Source organism: Emys orbicularis, chromosome 5 (assembly GCF_028017835.1).
Source record: "Emys orbicularis isolate rEmyOrb1 chromosome 5, rEmyOrb1.hap1, whole genome shotgun sequence".
NCBI classification, from domain to species: Eukaryota; Metazoa; Chordata; order Testudines; family Emydidae; genus Emys; species Emys orbicularis.
This window is the reverse complement of record NC_088687.1, coordinates 24,156,578-24,175,516: the sequence shown is the minus strand read 5'-3', so window position 1 is coordinate 24,175,516 and position 18,939 is coordinate 24,156,578. Positions and strand designations below refer to the sequence as shown.

At 40.6% G+C, this 18,939-nt stretch overlaps 1 protein-coding gene across 1 annotated transcript in view; it reads left to right on the top strand.

The window, feature by feature from the left end:
• Positions 1 to 2,178: 2,178 nt before the first annotated feature.
• Positions 2,179 to 18,939, top strand: part of MMRN1 (multimerin 1) — a 55,605-nt gene continuing 38,844 nt past the window's right edge. The window contains exon 1 of the mRNA XM_065405236.1: positions 2,179 to 2,839. Coding sequence (XP_065261308.1) covers positions 2,277 to 2,839 — 563 coding nt within the window. The 5' untranslated portion in view covers positions 2,179 to 2,276. The remainder of the gene's footprint in view (positions 2,840 to 18,939) is intronic.

The following is an 18,939-nucleotide window of genomic DNA, read 5'->3' as shown; positions in this document are numbered from 1 at the left end:
TTGTATTTTTTTTTATTTTATTTTTTTCCTCGAATTTGGAACCCCATTTACCTTGGCATCCTAGGCGACCGCCTAGTTCGCCTATATGAACGCCCCCCCACACACACACTTTCTCTCACACATTCTCTCTGTCTGTTTCATTCCTTCCTGTGATGGGGTGTTTACCCCACCCTTGCCTGCAAAGGGTTGATGCAGACAGAGAAGGGGGCTAATTAACCCAACAAGCCACAGCTGAGGCGAATCAGGTGGCCAAGTAATTCCCTGGCTGAATGAGGGAGCCCACCTGAGGAGGAACAAGCTGGACTAGGACTATAAAGACACGAGATTGGAAGCAAAAGAGGGCTGGTAGGAAACTCTGTAGTTACAGCCTTGGAGAAGGGAGGTATGGTTGGGTTAGCAAACCTGGAGTCAGGGGAAGCCAGGGCTCAGGGAAAGGCGGTAAGGTTCTAGAAGAGACCAGACCTTGACTGTTGACGAGTGGGGTCCCTGAGCTGGAACCTGGAGGAGAGGGTGGACCCAGGTTTCCCTGCCAGTCACTGAGAGAGTGGCACTATGAAGCAGAGAATGGGAAGGCTGTCTAGGGCTGCTGGTAAAGATAGACTTTCCAACCCTAGGAGGGGAAAATGCGTACAATGACCTGGCTGGAAGGCTGAGTCACAAAGAGGCAGTAGCAGCTTGTGGAGAGAGAGAGAGGTGCAGGCTGGTGTGCAACTGTGGGAAAGGGTGTTGACCTGGTGAGCTATTCCCCACCGTGACCAGGAGGAAGTGCCAGTCTAGTGGTGAACAGAGCACCCTGTTACACTCCACGCTTGGTTCCTTAGTTCACTATTGCCTGCTGTGCTGTGGAGTCAAGACATCATCAGTGCTATGAAGAGCTGAGTCTGTATGAACCACATAAAGACTTGATTCCCTCCATAGCCCTGATACATAGGAAGGAACCTGTTATGTAGCCCCACTATTCACTAACTGCCCCACTCTACCTTTCATGGCCTGACAGATCTTCAGTCTATCCCCTATGCCTCCCAAATACCTGTTCCTGCCTGTTTTTCTTCCTTGGCTCCTCAGGGTCTCTGTGCTGAGTGGAGATAGAGGGAGTCAGACTAGCAGCATCAGAGGACAGAAGTAGCTAGTAGAACTCAAAATGTCCATTGGCTTTTCATCCCAGAGATAAAGCAGGTTATAATGAGGAAAGGGAATAAGTCTATTTGTGTTTAAAGTTAACCGTTTAAGAATTTTTGTGTGTGTATGTGTGTTGGAGTTGCTGTGGCTCTTAAGCTAGAGGATGGGGGGACATTTTGTAACTGTAGGGAAAAAATTCAAAAAGGGTTCATTCAGAAATGTTTCCTCTGCTGAAGTTAGTAAATCTTTGAACAAAAATATTATAGAAAATTCAGTTGACCCACAAAGAGCATATATTAAATTTGGAGACTAAATTCAATTGTTAAATATAAAAATGGCTTTAAATGCAAAATTTGAATGCAACCTCAACTCTGGAGTTACTGCTAATGAATCCATAATAACTATAGCACTCCTTGTCATAAACTTTAAAGTGCTCTGGTCCTACAGCGTAGTGTTACAAAGAAGGGGCCAGGTATTGGCTCATGGCATGTAGATCAAGTTATTATATTGAAGGTTTTATTGTATTCATTTATACTTTTTCAGTCTAGTGCAAAGGCAATCTCTTCCCTACCAGCTCCATTCCTGCAGCAGTTGTTTGCATGAGTATTCAAACCCCAATGAGAAACATGGCAAACATTACATGATGTACCAGTGTATTGAAGTCCATCCAAGTCCTTTTCTAGGGAACTCAATAGCAAGTTCACAGCAAATATGAACAACTAAGTGGCACATTTGACAAGTAACTCATGTTCTGTGCACAGATGCATATGAAAGGGAAATTACTTAACTGGTTTGATGTTGTTTCCCCTTCAAACTAACTTCACTGACAATGTTTCCACATACACATTGTGCCATTAATCTTCATCCTGTAGCTTCAGCAGAGAACCCTTTTTTCTTTCCCCTAAGGCTTCCAGGCTCCAGCCCTGTAAGGGGACACAGGTTGCAGAGAAATTCACAGAAACAGGAAATTGAGCTTCCTCAGTCAGTTTTGAAACAACTAAAAACCTGTTTCCTCTTCTACAGAAACAAAACTGGCAGAGCACTCTCTGTGCAGGTTCACTCTGAGCTGCACCTCAGGAGGAGGAGAAGGCAGCTGCAGGATCCTCACACAAGGAATACATGCGAGACATCTCGTGGCTCTTACAAAACAACACAGGATGAAGGAGATAATCTTCTTATTGTTTCTCTCGCACTTGCAGAGTGGCAGCCTGGGATCTGCTACCACTGGCAAGCCCTGGCCCATGACTAGGGATGGTGAGACCCAACCAAGCCACGCAGACTTGACTTCACCTCCTACTGCAACGCACAGCCTCAGAAACCTGGTGGCAACCCCCATATCCACCCCATCTGAGATCCAAACAGCTGCAGCAAGTACATCATGGGAGCATGCTGTGAAAATCACCCCTGCGTTCACAGAAGAGGCTCAGGGATTGAAAACCCTGCCAGGGACCGAGGAGAAGAAAACCTCCACCCCTACAACACAGTCCAGTGGAAACAGCAATCGTGGTGGTGCTAATGCTAAGCAAGGAGCCCTATCCAACAGCACGGGGAGCTTTGCACAGAGCATTCCTAGAAAGATGCCTCCCCAACAAGGGGCTGTTAAAAGCCAGCAAAGAACAGGGAACAGATCTCCCAGGCTGTCGTACTACAGCGCCGCCAGCACCAGCACTAAGAAGGATGCTGACTTCAAAAAATCCGGCTTTGAAACTACCCGGGGAAAGTAAGGAAAGCTACTTATTTTATTCTCTTATCTTATGATCTGCTTATAAAGGCCATGGGCCATATCCTGGTCCTACTGAAATCCAAGGCAAAGTTTCCATTGATTTCAATAGGACTTGGATTTGAGGAGGTTGGGGGGGAGCCAGGGCCAACATCTGTAGTCCTTACTCAGTGTATCCAAGTCCATGCACCCACACCTGCAAACTCATGATTGCCAAGTTCCCATGGCCCCATACCATCATCAAAACTCCCATTGTAGTGGCTAAGTAAAGACTGCAGAGTTTAGCCTGTCATGCTTATTATTTTAAAGCCAGTGTGCAAGTCCTCACTATCATGTATGACTAGAATGGAAGATGGAATAACCTAATTATCTGTGGTCAATATTCTTCAGGGTTTTAAGGAGCTGCCCACAACACACATTTGATTGTAGATTGTCTATGCTTCCTGTTTTAGGCACTCATTGAGCAGTGTGGTGTCTAAATTCTCCCTCTTGAAAATTTTCATTTTTGTGGGTTCAAGAGATTGCACACCCACTTGTTTGGGTGCACAAACATAGGGGCCTTTTAAAAAATGTTTGGCTTTGTGTTCCTGAACTGCCCCTGTTAAAGGGTATGCAGTGGTGGTGAAGCCGTGTTGGTCCCAAGATATTAGAGACAAAGTAGGTGAGGTAATATCTTTTATTGGACTCACTTCTGTTGGTGAGAGAGACAAACAGAAGTGGGTCCAGTAAAAGATATTACCTCGCCCATCTTGTCTCTTTGTTAAAGGAATCATGAACTATTAAAATAAAAAAAAATTAATTGAAAGCCAAACCAAGTGGCACTGCAGCACCGTTAACATTCATGACTGGGTACTTGTTAGACCAACTGTCTTCAGTGAATAATCTCGCCACTGGGCAGAGTAGCTTGGGTGAGTCACTTACCTTGTTTGTAAAATTCCTTACACTTTAAATGGGGACGATAATCCTTACTTACCTCAACGAGGTGTTGAGGCTTCCCTAATTGTTGGTAAGAGTTTGGCTATTTGGCGGAATGGTGCAAAGTATTGCTATTTTTCAGTAATATTTACCACTATGTGGCTATACAATAGAAGTTTCCTCTTCTACAGTGCTTATTTACATCTTAATGCTAAAAATGTAGACTTGTTTTTCTCTTTAATTTAAACAAAAGATAACTGACAAACTCCTAGAAACATCTCCCTGCACGGTATGCAGGGATTTGATCTAAAGCTTTTGGGCAATGAAAAGATTCCCATTGACCTTGCTGGGCTTTGGAGCAGGCTCTGTGTGCAAGTGATAACAGACACAAATGACCAAAGTCCATTTGGTCTAACCTAGGAAGAGCTTACAGTAAGGAGAGCACTTCCATAAAAGCAGTATTCCACTGAAGTTCTCGAAGATGAATATAGTGTGTTATAACAAACTCCTTGTCACAGTGGTCTGGGTAAACTGGAGTTAAACTGGATCTCTTTATTGGTGAGAGATCATGCAACTATCATCAATTTCATATTTGTTTGAATGAAGAAATAGGTGAAAACTTTCACACTTGATAAAACTGAAGTCCCTAGGCTTTTCCACATTGATTCAGCTTCCAACTGGTGTAACTACTGACTAGGAAATGGAATTTCTCAGCCTTTCTAAACCCCTCAAAAACAGCCATAGCCAACTCTGGCAGACCTCCCTTTGCAGTATTCAACAACTTACAATTAATGTTCACAATACCACCATGGAGTAGGTGCGTATTGCCCCTATTTTCTAGTTTAGGGGGGGCGGGGGAAGAAATGGATATAGAGGGCCAAATTCAGCCCTGGAGTAAGTGAGCTCACTGGAGTCACACCCATCAGGGCTGGATGTGTTAAATAGTTAAATAAACCTCATGTTAAATAGTATCTTTTTCCAGGAGTAGCCCCATGGAAGTTAGTGGGGTTACTTGAGGACTAAGCTACTACTACTTCACTCAAATCTCATTTTGCTCAAACCTCATATAGCAGGTTAAGTTGCAAAGCAAGAATTAGATATCACGTTGAGATATTACAGGGATGAGTTGCAGTATAGGGCAATAAGATGGATCAGAATGCCAAACTCAAGCCACATGACTTGTCACTCTGAGCTAACTCCTACAGTACAAGGTTAGATTTGATCCTGATGGTCTTTCAGGTAGAATGGTTAATATTCTGCTTCTCATTCCAAGATCCTAATTCTTTATAATCCTATAATATAGTCATAACTATATGTGAGTATGTTTACAACAATTTAAGGAGACTTGGGCTCTATTCCTGGCTCTGTTACTGGCTTGCTGGGTGACCCTGGGCAAGTCACTTCACCTCTCTGCCTCAGTTTCCCCATCTGTAAAATTGGGGTTCTGATACTGACCACCTTTGTTAAGCACTTTGAGATCTACTGTGAGATGAAAGTGCTATTTAAGAGCTAAATATTAACTATTTTAAATAAATGTGGGTTTTTTAACGTCCCCACAAAGTACTTAAACATGATTACGGCTAACCCTTTTTTGCAGTATGGTGTTAAATAAAAATAGAATGGCACACTGTAAAACTTGATGTCAATACATATGGCTTTCTGTGAGTTTCCTTCATTGTGTAATGAGCATAGCACAAATATGTCAATAGCTTTACAGTGCATTATCTTTAAGCTATTAAAAACTGCTAACTTAGAAATCCAACTTGACCTTTACTTTATTTTGAATGGGCACATCCATCTTTTGTTAAATTCAGTTTGAAACAGACTCTTCCAGTGACCGTGTATAAGCTATCTGACATCATACCCTTCACAGCGACCCATTGTGTTAGCATATGTACAGACACACCGATGTCAAAAGGTTCCGTATACAAAGCACAATAGGAAGAGACCTTGAAGAAGGGGAAGAGATAATAGGGGGAAAAAACATAACATCATTTATTATGTGATAAATAAAGTTATTTTGTGGAGGGAGGAAATAAGCACCTTTCCCAAGATCTACAATATGTATCTACAGTATAACTTAAATTATCCAACTACTCTGCCTTTCGAAAAAGGGTCATGTGCCCTGCTGACTATTAATTACAATGGAAATTCCCTCAGTAATACCTAACCTTGATTAGCTGAACTTAATCATTGTCCCAGAAGACATTTGGATAATAAAGTTGTTTTGCACATATACACATTACATGTACATTAGAGCAGGTGAAAAATTAGCATCTTTTTGCAAACATTTTCATGAAAAATTCATTCCTTTTGGTTAATATTCAAAATGTCATCAAAAAAGGTCAAAATAATCAAATTTTAGAAAAATTCCACCAGTTCGCTGTGTGCTGCTTTGTTTGTGTATAGGTGTGTGTGCATATGCTTAAACTTATGAGGAATATTTTTTATTTCTTATCATAGTTTTAAATAATTTGGTACTAACTAATCATTATTAGTGATCACTTTATTTAGAGAATACTCCCACCACCAGGCCACTCCATGCTGTGCAGACCATCAAAACAAAATAAAATTCACTATAAAAATCCATTGAAAAATAGCAAAAGTCAAACAATGTGGCAACCCAAAAACAAGGGGATCCTACACAGAAATAGAATTAAAAACTGGATTAGCCACTTTAAAATTTTATTTTCTATCCTAATGTAGTTACATAAATATGGCAAATGGTCCTTTAATTGGGGCATTAATTATAATATCCAATGGCAGGGTTATATCTGTTACCTGACAGTAATGTGCTCAGCACTACATGATGCACAATGAAGACAGTGCTTGTCCCAAAGAGCTTCAACTCTAGTAGACAGAAATACCAAACATAGGCACTAACGTACTGGATCAGAGCAGTGCTCCACATAGTTCAATATCCTGCCTCCGGTGGTGGCCAGGACCAGATGCTCCAGAGGAAGGTGCAAAAAATGTTGCAGTTGGCAGTTATGGGATAACCTGCTTCAAAAAAGAATTTCCTCCTTGCCCCCAATAAGCTCTAATACATGAGGCGTTTTGTCCCTTCATAACCTTTTTTTGAAGCAGTTCCTTTTATATTTCTGGATTTTCATGTTATCCATATAAATGTCTAAAGCATTTCTGAATCCTGCCAAGCTCTTGGACTCAGTGAGTTCCATAGTCTAATCGTACGTCACGTGAAAAAGTATTTCCTTGTGGGTTTTTTTTTAATGGCCACCTTCACTGAATGACCCTTTAAAGATGGGAGTCACAGAGAAACTCAGAGGGGAAAAGCTAATTAGAGGACTGGTTGGTTTTGTATTATGTTCAGTGTAGTTCTTTTCTTGTAGGGCATGCATGCAGAAGCAATGAGTCTCAAAGAGGGACATAATGTATCCATTGAACAGTATTAATACTTTTCACCACCTCTCATCACTATACCAAAGGTTACCAACCACTCAAACTAGTTTGAGTGACAGAGTAGGGTTTAGTCCTTTAAGTTAGTGGGTATTCCACACCACAGGGCTTCCACAATTGAACACTAAATGAGTGCTGGCTAATTCGAGGTGGGCCTGAGCAGTGAAAAATGGAGCCTGACCTACAAAGTTGAACATTGCTCAGATTTGGGGTTCTAGGCAGAGACCCCGTCTCTGTCTCCTTGTTATCTACTAAGGCTTGGTCTACACTTACCCCCCAATTCGAACTAAGGTACGCAAGTTCGAAGTACCTTAGTTCGAACTTACCTTGGTCCACACGCGGCAGGCAGGCTCCCCCGTCGACTCCGCGGTACTCCTCTCGTCTAGCTGGAGTACCGTAGTCGACGGCGAGCACTTCCTGGTTCGACTTATCGCGTCCAGACAAGACGCGATAAGTCGAACCCAGAACTTCAATTCCCAGCCGCCGAACTAGCGGCTGGGTGTAGACATACCCTAAGTTAGTTAATTAGTGAAGCACATTACTACTGTTGACTCCACGTAAGACAAATATTAGTTGACTGGATCAAAGCTAATTTTCCAGCTCAAATTGACTTGCTGGATGATATGTGAGATCATTTAGGGCCCAATTCTGTTCTCAGTTAGTGTAAATTCAGAGTAACTCATTGACTTTATGTGAGCAGAGCAGCATGACTGCAGCTAAACAGATCTTGCTATCCTTTTCCCATATCCAAGCTGATCATGGCTATTCCGACTGGCCACTGGTCTCAGGAATTGGACTTAATTACGTTCCTAAAATGGAAAGTGCTATAGAAGTGCAAAGCCTTATAATTGACTCAGTGGGCCTTGGAGAGAGAGAGAGAGCTGCAGTTTAATATTAACAACACTTTATTGACAACTATTATAGGGCTTTATTATAGGGCTGTAAGTATTGTAAAAAACCAAACCCTGAATTGATAGCAATTTACTGTTTTAGGACTAGTTGTCATTTAAATACTTAAAATGCCATAAGCAAGAAAGTTACAATAAAAATTAAATGAAGAGTTGTTTTGGAACTACACCATTGGGTCCAATATGACTCAACTTAACTTACAACAAAGGCTAGATTACCACAATATTTCACTGCAAGTGGTAGTGTAATGATTTTATTATGTTGGGGGTACAGAGGCAGTCACAGGCTAATCCATACAGGGTCTCAGAGACCTCTATAAACCTATCTTTCCACCCCGAATATGCTGCTTTTGATTGCTATTATTACATCTATTAAGCAGAGAAAGGTTTAATCAACCCAACAGCCATGATGGATTTGCTCAGTTGTCATAGCTGATGTGTGTGCTGCAACAATTCCTAGACATAACCAGTGCTCTGAAATTCTCAGCAGTTCCCTGTATATTTTTTGTGATGTTTTTGACATGGAGGAATGTGTAGTGAACATAGAAATAAAAGCTGATGCACAGTGTTCACCGTACAATCTGGCTGCTTCGATGACCGAGAACAGCTGTAAACCTGGTTTAACCGATTGGTTAAGCCACGTTTATGGATGCTTTGCATCACCAGAGTTGCACATGGTGGTGAATCTGGCCTTTTGGAGTTTTAAATTCAGTGGAGAGAGATTCTCGAGTGGATTTCAGAAGACCTTGGATATCCCTGTATTTTAGACACACCATCTTAAGCCCTGCTTTTTATCTTACCTGTGGGCTGTGATTACTGCACTTTCACAACGGTCTGTATGGAGAGAGGCCTCCTGTGTAAGGTTGCTCTAGTAACTAGCAGGAGATACTTGAAGAGTGAGTGGTCCTTCACCTTCCTTCCCAGAGCCTAAGTCAAGTACTTCCTCTCCAGTAGTGTAAGGAGATGATGATATTCCTGAACCTTGTCTCTAATCCCCCGGTCTAGCAGCTTTTAATTTTCCTATCTGTGTATTCTGAGCACGTTTACTACCATTATGATCCCAGCGCCCAAAGCATATTGCTAAACCAGGTAGTGGCATTATTTCACCAACTCACTGCTATGTTATATACTAGGTATTAGGGTTAATAATGTACCTCCATGGCCGGTCCATGTAACTACCTGATATGTCACTATAGCCCCATGGCAAGGAAATGATAATGTCCCAAATAGAACTTTAACAGGGAGTACTTATAAGAATTTCATTGCTGAATGCAGAAGTGAAAGGTTTAATATGGTTAAGTACTGATGAATCACTAAACATGCTTCTATAAGGTGACAAAGGCAAACCTGCACACTGCATGGATTTTTTCATTTAGCTAGGTTGAATAGGGCTGATATAGTTCAGGGAGGTGGTGGGAGTACATGCATCAGTACTGCAACGATGTTATGTTACAGATGATCATTCCCAGTAGTAGTGCCCCGTGCATGGAATGAATGGACAGGCAATGTAGTTCAGTTGTGAGCTTAACATTACAAATAGCTACAATATACAGTGTTGGATGAGTCGCTTTTGGGACTTGGCACATAGAGTGACAGTAAAGGCTACTTGGGGTTGTTGGAGGAGTTCTGCTCTGCAGTGTTTACAGGTACCAGCACACTAAAAACTATCACTTGTCTTTTCCCGCAACCACTCAGGAAGGAAGGAAAGAGGTGTTATGTGAGCTGCCCCTGTAATTATGAAACTTAAGTGAAAATGCTAATTGCTGAAAACAAACATTGTGGTTTAGAAAAACAGCAACATCTAAAATGCAGGTTTTCTAAGCTTCAGGCTGGTGGTTAAGATTTCAAGGTATTAGAGAGGCAGGCTCTGTTTTGGAATACAGTACTCAATACAGTACTAAAGGAATCCAGCCCATCTCTCCAAGTGGCATTTTTGCAACATGAACTAGGAATTTATTACAGAGGAACACTCTTGGTATAGCTCTTCCCTTCGCTCCTTCAGTAAGAGGCCAAATTGGGGCACTTAGTTTCCTCTTCAGATCAGATTGCGATGAAGTGATGTTCTAAATGCCCATGGTTTTGCTTTCTAAAGTCTGCAATATTTTTAAGGTGGTAATAACTGCTCCCGCTCTCCCCGTTATACTAATTACTTTAATGTTAGATGTTTATTTACTCTCTATATAAAGGTAACACATAAGAACATATGTATTTAGTGGTTCGGTCTTAGTAACAATAAAATCATGAGATAGGAGTAGTCACGCTTGATTGCCTTTATTAATAAAGTTGCCTATATTATTAAGAATAGCTCATAATAAGAAGAGGTGTATAATACCTAATCTTTATGGAACCGAAGCTTTCAACCACTGACACGAATGACAGGCTGGTCCTAGTACTTCTATTGCATCAGTAACTCAAACTTAATCTTTTATAGACAGATTGTTGTCAAGCCATAACTTCTCTTTTTACACATGACACTTACGTATATCTCCTTTTCTCTGGTACATGTTGCAAACTTCCAAGTACATATTGCAATAGCCAGACTTTCGATAGTAATGTGGTTAGTACATTTTGCAGTTAAAAACACTTCTTCTGATACACAGGATATTATATGAAACATTCTGCTCTTACTAAACTAAATTTTCCACTCTTAGTAAAGGTTGCACGAGTTAACATTCATTATTGCAAATTATTCTTAAAGTTTGATAGGGGGTTAGTTCACTTAACAATAGGCCTTTTCTTAGCAACAGGCCCTTTGGCTTAATGGTCAACATATGCCTTGTTTCATGTTCCATGTGAGCAGCAAGTTTCTCACATTATTGTCACTCCTTCCCATTATACAGATTAAGATTACACTCACAAATTTGCCAGTTAGTGTTAGGATTTAGTTCCAAACCATTCACATAGGTCTGACATTCAGTTCTTTGCTGTATTTCTTATCAGGTGCACCTGTAACATCTATTTAAATTTGCACAGAAAATACGAACTCTCACAGATATGAACACAATGAACACTTTAGAAAATGAATGCACTAATTCCTAGAAATAAATGTGTCAAGAAAAAGAACAGCAGCTAGGTGTCCTCGTATGTTCTCACAAGGTCTTTCTTTTGCGGCCTGTTTCTTGTGTGCTGAAAGTGGGTTAAAAGGCAAATTTCATACTGAAAATGAAGGAAGGGAAGATTCTGCTGCTTGTGCTCCTAGTAAGTACTAAGGGCCTGATCCAAAACCCACTGAAGTCCCTAGAAAAACTCCCATTAACTTCTATGGGTTTTGCATCAGGGCCTTATCCTGCAAGGAGTTCCACTGAAATAAATCAAACCACTTGAAGAGAAAGGTACTTCTCAGTGGCAGAATCCGCAAGTGATGGGTAAGTCAATTTACAAATTTCCTGAAACTAAATACAAAAAGTGTGTCCTCAGCTCCGTGCAGTCTCACTGAACTGCTAGCTAAGGATAAGTAAGGATAGCCTATTATTTTCAGATTAGAGGATGACTAAACCGACTGTGAAAATCAGTACTGTTGAATGTCAGGTGAGACTCAATGATATAAGCAGGCAGTAAGCCAAAAGGATGATCGCATATGGGACTTCATGCTTGTGGCTGATTAGGTTATGGGAGATAATACTCGAGAAAAAGATCTCAAATTTAACTGTAACTATGAGCATTTTAGAGACTGGATATAGGTTGGTTTCTCAGCTGTATTTTGAGGGCTTACTTTCAAACTAGGCTAATGGAAGTATTTTTGAATGGTTAGTTTACACTTTGACTGCAGGAGATGTTGGTTATTTTGACTGGGCTCAGAAAGGTCAGGTATAGCTGTCAGTTGGACTTTGAAATAGTGGAGTAAAGGTCTCAAATCCCACCCCAGCTTACCTGACATGTCAGTCACAGGATAGTCCTTATTTTATCTGAGCCAGTTTACTGATCCCTAGAAATGATGATAAGCTAATAGGTGAGTGGATGCTGTGGATTGACACTGCAGCATTGGAAAGAAGATTTAATGGCTCATGATATTAAATCAAAATTTGAATAACACAAAGGGACTGTTCACTGTCCAAGATTTCAACATGCTATGTGCGACAAAGGAAATGAATGATGACAGAAAAGCATCTGTTTTGGAGAATGCAGGACAAAATGTCAGGGCCTTGAATCCTGAGCAAACAAATTGTACACCTTTATTTCCCCTTATTCTTTTATATCAACAAGAGTGTACTCTCTCTCTCTCAATAAAAACTACATATTTCAAAGACAGCCTCCACTGAATGTGGTACCATTACATGCAAACTGATTTGAGCTGAGGGAATTCTTTGCAGATTTTTTTTTTTTTTTTTTTTTTGCATTCCATTTAGCATGGACAATGAAAATAGACTAGTCAATTTCACTTTTTATAGTCCATTTCTAGCCAGTATAAGCATTTTTTTACCTTTCAATTGGGATTAATAAAATCAGAGATTTTAAGGCCAGAAGGGACTATTACAGGTATCTATTCTGACCTGCATGATAGAGGCCACAGAACCTCATCCAATAATTTCCCCATCAAGTCCATAACTTTTGCTTGAGTTACAGCATATTTTTTAACAAGATATCCAGTCTTAGCTCAGGTGGCATCTACACTTGTGAGTTGGGGGTGTGGTTCCCAGCTCACGTACACATATTTCTGCTAGCTCAATGAGAGCTGGCGTGAGTATAGGTGGAAGCCTAGCCCCAGTAGCATGGGCAGTGGTGGCATGGCTCAGCCGTGCTGAATACAAAGTCACCTGAACTCTGTGGATGCGTATTCAGCATAGGGAAGTCGCGCCACTGCTGCCTGTGCGACTATGCTAGTGCTACTACTTATACTTGTCTAGCTCTCATTGTGTACATGAGCTGAGAATCACATCCCTAGCTCATAGTACAGACGTAGCCTCAGAGAGTGCAAGTGATCGAGAATCCATCATGTCTTTAGTTACTGAACAGGTGAAGAGACTCTTATTATGTCACCCATTGGGTACCAAGAAAATGATTGAGGGGGAAATAATTGATCCTGTTGTTTTGGGGCTCTTGTGCAGTAGCAAAACACTGTGATGTTTCTTTCTGTTCTTAGTATGCTGATTTGCATTATATAAATGTGCAGACTCTCTCAGTACAAATACTTGGCAGGCTGTTTAAATCAAGCTAAGCAATATTCTCATTGGAATCTTTTATAAAATAAAAATGTATGGATATATTTCTATGAATCATAGGTTTTGGAACATCTTGTTTCTACATAATCTAAATTCAAGGCCTGACTCAACCTAACTGTGTTCCTTGAATAACACTATTTTCAGATGGGGAAAACTTATTATGAGGTTAATGTTTTTTAATAAAAGACATAATCATTGCAACCCTTACTCACATGAGCAGTCCCATTGAAGTCAGATTCTACCCTGACTTGCATCTTGATTAGCATTTAAAGTTTATGCAGAATGAGCGTAAAATGCTACCGGAACAGAATTCTTCTCTCAAAGCTTTTCTGAATTAAAACGTGCACCAGTTAAAGAAAAAATGTTTTAAAATGAAATAATTAAAGAGGTGCAAATCTATGTATGGACTCCTTTAGGTATCGAAATAACTATAAATCAATCAATAAGTCAATCAATTTAAAATTAGCCAAAGAAGGGTTTGCACTTTTTAAACTTTTGATTTAAAAATACACCTTTGGGTAAAGTGGGACCACTTCTAATACATGCAAAGATTCACTTATACCAGGGTGGGCATATTACACTCACTCTACGCTTCTTTTGAACAGGTGCAAGTAACTATAAAAAGTGTAAGGCAGTAGAAAATTAGCCCAACTGATCTACCTGCATGAATGTGGAGTAGCTAAATGTGGTAAAGGCTGCAAGATGAGACACAAATAAAGGAAAATCATCCTTTAAAAAAAAAAAAAAAAGCAGTATTTCTTTGCACACCATACTGCTACACAACACTATAGGGCCATGCTTTAACAAAGCACTTAAGCATGCGCTTAACTTGAAGTCAATGGGAAGGTTCACATGCTTAAAGTTAACTATGTGCTTATGTCTTTTGCTGCACTGGAGCCTTAGAAAGAAAGTGAAGAATCTCATATCCAGTTTAAATTGTAAGGGGAATTTACATAGCTGCAATGAGGTTTCAGAAGTTGGAATATGATAAGAACGCTGGACTCAACACCCCTATTCCTGAATTTTACTTTACTATTCTAGAAGCCTGATTCTCCACAGCTTTGTACCTTGGGGAGACGTACATGTCAGTGCACAGCAGGTGTAACATGCTACCATTCTCATTTGGTAGCATTTTACAACCATTTTGCACTGGTGTAAATGATGACACAAAGTGCAAAGTCGGGGAGAATCAGGCTCTGTATCTCCTACACTATTCCATGCAATGTATACAGTGAATATCATCTGAATCAATCACAGAGCCATGTGTTGCCTTTAATTAATGCTCCAGATCTAGGTCCTTTTGTATTTCTTCAGCTACACAGTAATCCCATGGTTCAATGCAGTTCAACTGTGCAGATTCAATATTGCATCAGTTAAAAGCTAAGTAATCTAATTTACTTGTGGATAAAAATAAACCCCTTTTCAGCAGCAGTACAAAACGAGTAAGGGAGCAGAACTAAATCCATGCCCTTTGGGCTTTTAGCTAATGGTAGTGTGCATTTTGCCGGGGTTTAGGAACAGTTGCAAGGATTGTTCAGAAGCATCATCTGTGTTTCTAAGCAAATGGAAGCAACTGCTCTAAGTTACAGAGCTAGCAGTGGATGTTCTTTTTTGCTTTGTAATGTATTTACAGTGGCGACATGATATGGAAGTGGTTATTACAGCCTCGTAAACGTCCACTCTCCCAGTCGCCCCAGGGAAATAAACATTTTTTTGATGGTTGAATAAATTACATTTCACTTTACATTTGCATCAGTCATCCTAATCATAAGGGGCCTGATCCAAAGCCCATAGAAATACTCCCTCCATTCACTTCAATGGCCTTTGGTATAAGTCCCCAATGAACAAGCTGATTTTGTCAGCGGGCTGGTAAATTTTCATGACAATTTTGCAAGGCTAGCCTTCTTTATAGAAAGGAGGCTGATTGAACTGCTCCAAAGCAGGATACACATGTCCCCGCTTAAAAATACCCCTTTTTTCTTGCAGTTGTTGGAATTGAATGGAATATTTTTGTCTTGTTTTTTAATTACAGTTCAGTAATCTCTATCGTTCCTACAACGCTGGCTTGGTGGTGTGATTAGTATAAGAATCCTGGCCTCATTCTGCTTGTTCAAGGCAATGTATTATATTAACTGATGTGTTTAGGAGCACCTTTATGGCTATGTGTGAATTTTGCACAACCATGTAGTGCAGCTTAACAATTCTGGCTCACAAGGAGACAAGATCCTCAGCTGGTGTAAACTGATGACTCTATATTGACTTCAGTGGATTTTGCTGCTCTATTCCTCTGGAGGATCTGGCTATTTCTCTGAATGCCACGAACCTAACAAATATTTTTTCTAATGCGGTTTAGAATGCAAAATTGTTTTAAATTGTTTTTTAAAAAAACAATTGTTATTCATATGGGAAGCTCTCTTAGCAAAATCTAAGATTCTCATGTGCACGCACCACACTACACAGTTGGAAACAGGAGAAAAACCACAGTGTGGGGAGCAAGGTGAATCGTTCTGATGTATTTAATTGTGTGGATATAGTGAGTGAGTTGTTGTGCATGGTCCTTTCAGCTGTGTATGTTAGGAAAGGTTGCCACCTGCTGGCTTTTACTGTTAGTGAGTGAAATAGATACACTGAGATGGAAGATTTTAATACAGAAATTGAAAGAAATTCAGCAACCCAGAAAAGGATGGTTTCAGCACCTAGAAAAAGACATAGACATTAAACCAAAGAAATTAGAACAGACCTTCACCAATGAACCCTGTGCTTGAGCAAAGTTTATGATTTACTAGCCTTCTGCTAGCTTTTAACTGGATTTGGGGCAGTGGAAAGAACGTCATTTGCTCCAACCACATTGGTATTATTGCTAAACCCCGATTCAGCAACGGACTTAATCATGTGCAGATCCCAGCCTGCCCAAGAATGAGCAACATACATTTGACTTTCAAGATGAACATTCTGTCCCTGCAATCTTTTTAACCCAACCATCTCTTTCTTCAACATATACGATCCATAATCCATGACAACTTCAGAAGCTCAGACAATCAGTGAATTATGTCTGCTCATTATCATGAATGTTATCATAAAATCATGAATGGTGTGGAGAAAGTAAATAAGGAAATGTTATTTACCTCTTCACATAACACAAGAGCCAGGGATCACCCAATTAAGCTAATAGGGAGAAGCTCTAAAATAAACAAAAGGAAGTACTACTTCATACAACGCACAGGCAACCTGCGGAACTTGTTGCCAGGGGATGTTGTAAAAGCCAAAAGGATAACTGGGCTCAAAGAAGAATTAGATAAGTTCACAGAGCACAGGTCCCTCAACAGCTATTAGCCAAGATCAGGGATGCAACTCCATGCTCTGGGTGTTCCAACTGCCAGAAGCTGGGGCTGGACAACAGGGGATGAATCACGTGTTAATTGCCCTGTTCTCTTCCCTCTGAAGCATTTGGCACTGGCCATTGTTGGAAGACAGGATACTGGGCCAGATGGACCATTGGTCTGACACAGTATGACCATTCTTATGTTCTTATCAAAGGTTAAACAAAAGTACAGTAAATAATGTGTGCAGTGATGTTAGCTATTTTTCATCTGCTAAGGCTGCACCACAGCTCAGGGTTTGTATGCTACTTGTTCTTACTCCACAGACAGAGAGAGCATTTTTCTGGGGATTAGATCATTTTGAAGTTCAAAAATGCTGCTCATACTCCTGCTCCATCCACACCCTGATATCATGAGTTTATTACAATTCACTCCGACATGGCTCAGTCAGCTACAAATGGGTAAGCATCCCTACCCTGCAGTTAGCTTAATACTTTCTGCCTATTGAGGAGGAAAATGCATTATTAGTGAATATATGCTAGAGCATGGCAATGTGCGTGGTGCATGAGAGGTGGGGACTGGACGCTTCATAGGCCTGATTAGTCCCGCTCCCAAGACCTACAACATGAGAATTATTTACATTGGCTTCTTATCTTGCATTGGCAGGAGAATTGGACCCTGAGTCTCCATAATGCTTGCATTGGTGCCGGTGGGAGTGATGCTTGCTAACCTTTCCTGTACGTGCAGCATGAATTCCCTCAACAACCCCAAACTCCCCTGGCATGCACCCTCCGGGGCATGGGACAGCCCAGCCACCAGCATGGCTGCTTTTTATATTGGAGCCTTGGGGAGAGAGGAGAAGGCTTCCTGCATTCTTTCATCTGCAGTGCACCATAATTTGATCCTTTATCGCTATCCAGGCAAATGTCCTTGTCACTACTTAATATGGCTCAGATTCTCAGATCTAGCCATGAGGCACTTGGTGCAGAACTCAATGGCTGTGGAGCAAAGTTGGCTTTACACCCAAACACTATCCTAAATTTGGCCCTGCCAAAAGGGTGTTCTCTAGCAGCTAGGAACAGTGGGAGTGTAGAGGTATTCTTACTGCAGCCTCTTTCCAGCAATCATTTCCCCGCGCCACTCCCCATGCTGGGAGCTGCAAAAGGATTGTGAAAAGCTGCTACACAGGCTTTATGTCACCCAGGGATCTTCCACTCTTACTACCAGTGCGGTTGTTTTTGTTTTTTTAAATACAATGTTTCACAAATCAAATCTAAGTCAGTGCAAAAGGAGCGCAATGGCAACTGCAGGTTGTGACAAAGCCCACAGATTTAGAAGTCAGTATTTCCAATCTGGAATAAATTATTCCATGAAAGGTAAAGAGGATTTTCAGGTTTAAATTCCCTTTATGCAAAACAGTTGTTTTGAGTGGCTGCCTTTGCCTTTACACACCCTGTCATCATCCTTCCGTCATGCTTCATTTTCTATTTTTAAACCTAAATTTTTTTCCAGACTATTTGGTTTCAAAATTATATTTACATTTTCAACATCATTTAATGAGCTTATTTCATTGGTAGCACAAACCTAATTATGAGTCTCACCAGGGGCTCTTTTACCATCCATCTTTCCTCCAATTTAGGCTGATCAAAGATTGCTAGGCTATGAGAGAACCACTTCAGCCGTTGCCCTGATGTAGCTTGAAATCAGTTTAACCATTTTAAATACAAATGCTCTTTGCAGGTAACACTAGAGTTAATTTTTTACAGAGATCAGAGATTTATGTTGACTTTTTTTTTTTTTTTAAACAAAACAATGCTTAGCCAATATTTTGGAGTGGGCTTGGCTGCTTCCTTTCCCGTCCCCCATTGAATGCATCTAGCAACAACTATGTGTGCAAGTTCCAATAACTCGTCCACTCTCAATAATTATGATAATTAGTGGATTTGCACTATGAATCTTAAAAAGTAGGCTACGTTTCTGAAAAGTAAACGCTCTCTGTGTTTCAGGCCTTTAATGTGGCTACTTTTTTTTTTCTTTTTCCATTTTGTTCTTTGTTCAAGTGTAAAGCATCTAATTTTAAAGGAGTGCTACCAGATTTATCTTAGTTAATTTATTTCTGTGGGGAGAAGTGTGATCTAGCAGTTAGAGCACAGGTGTGGGAACCGGGAATTCTTAAATTCTAACCTTGCCACTGGCTCCCTGTAGCTTTGAGTGCGTTATTTCAGACCCCATTTTAAATTTTTGCCTCTAATTTTGAGTGCCTCAGTTGCTGGGTGGCCAGCTTTAGAAATTCAGAGGCATGATTTTTCTGGCATTCTGAATATCTGCAACAGTTGAAATTGAGGATACTCAGTACTACTGCAAATCAAGCTCTCCATGTC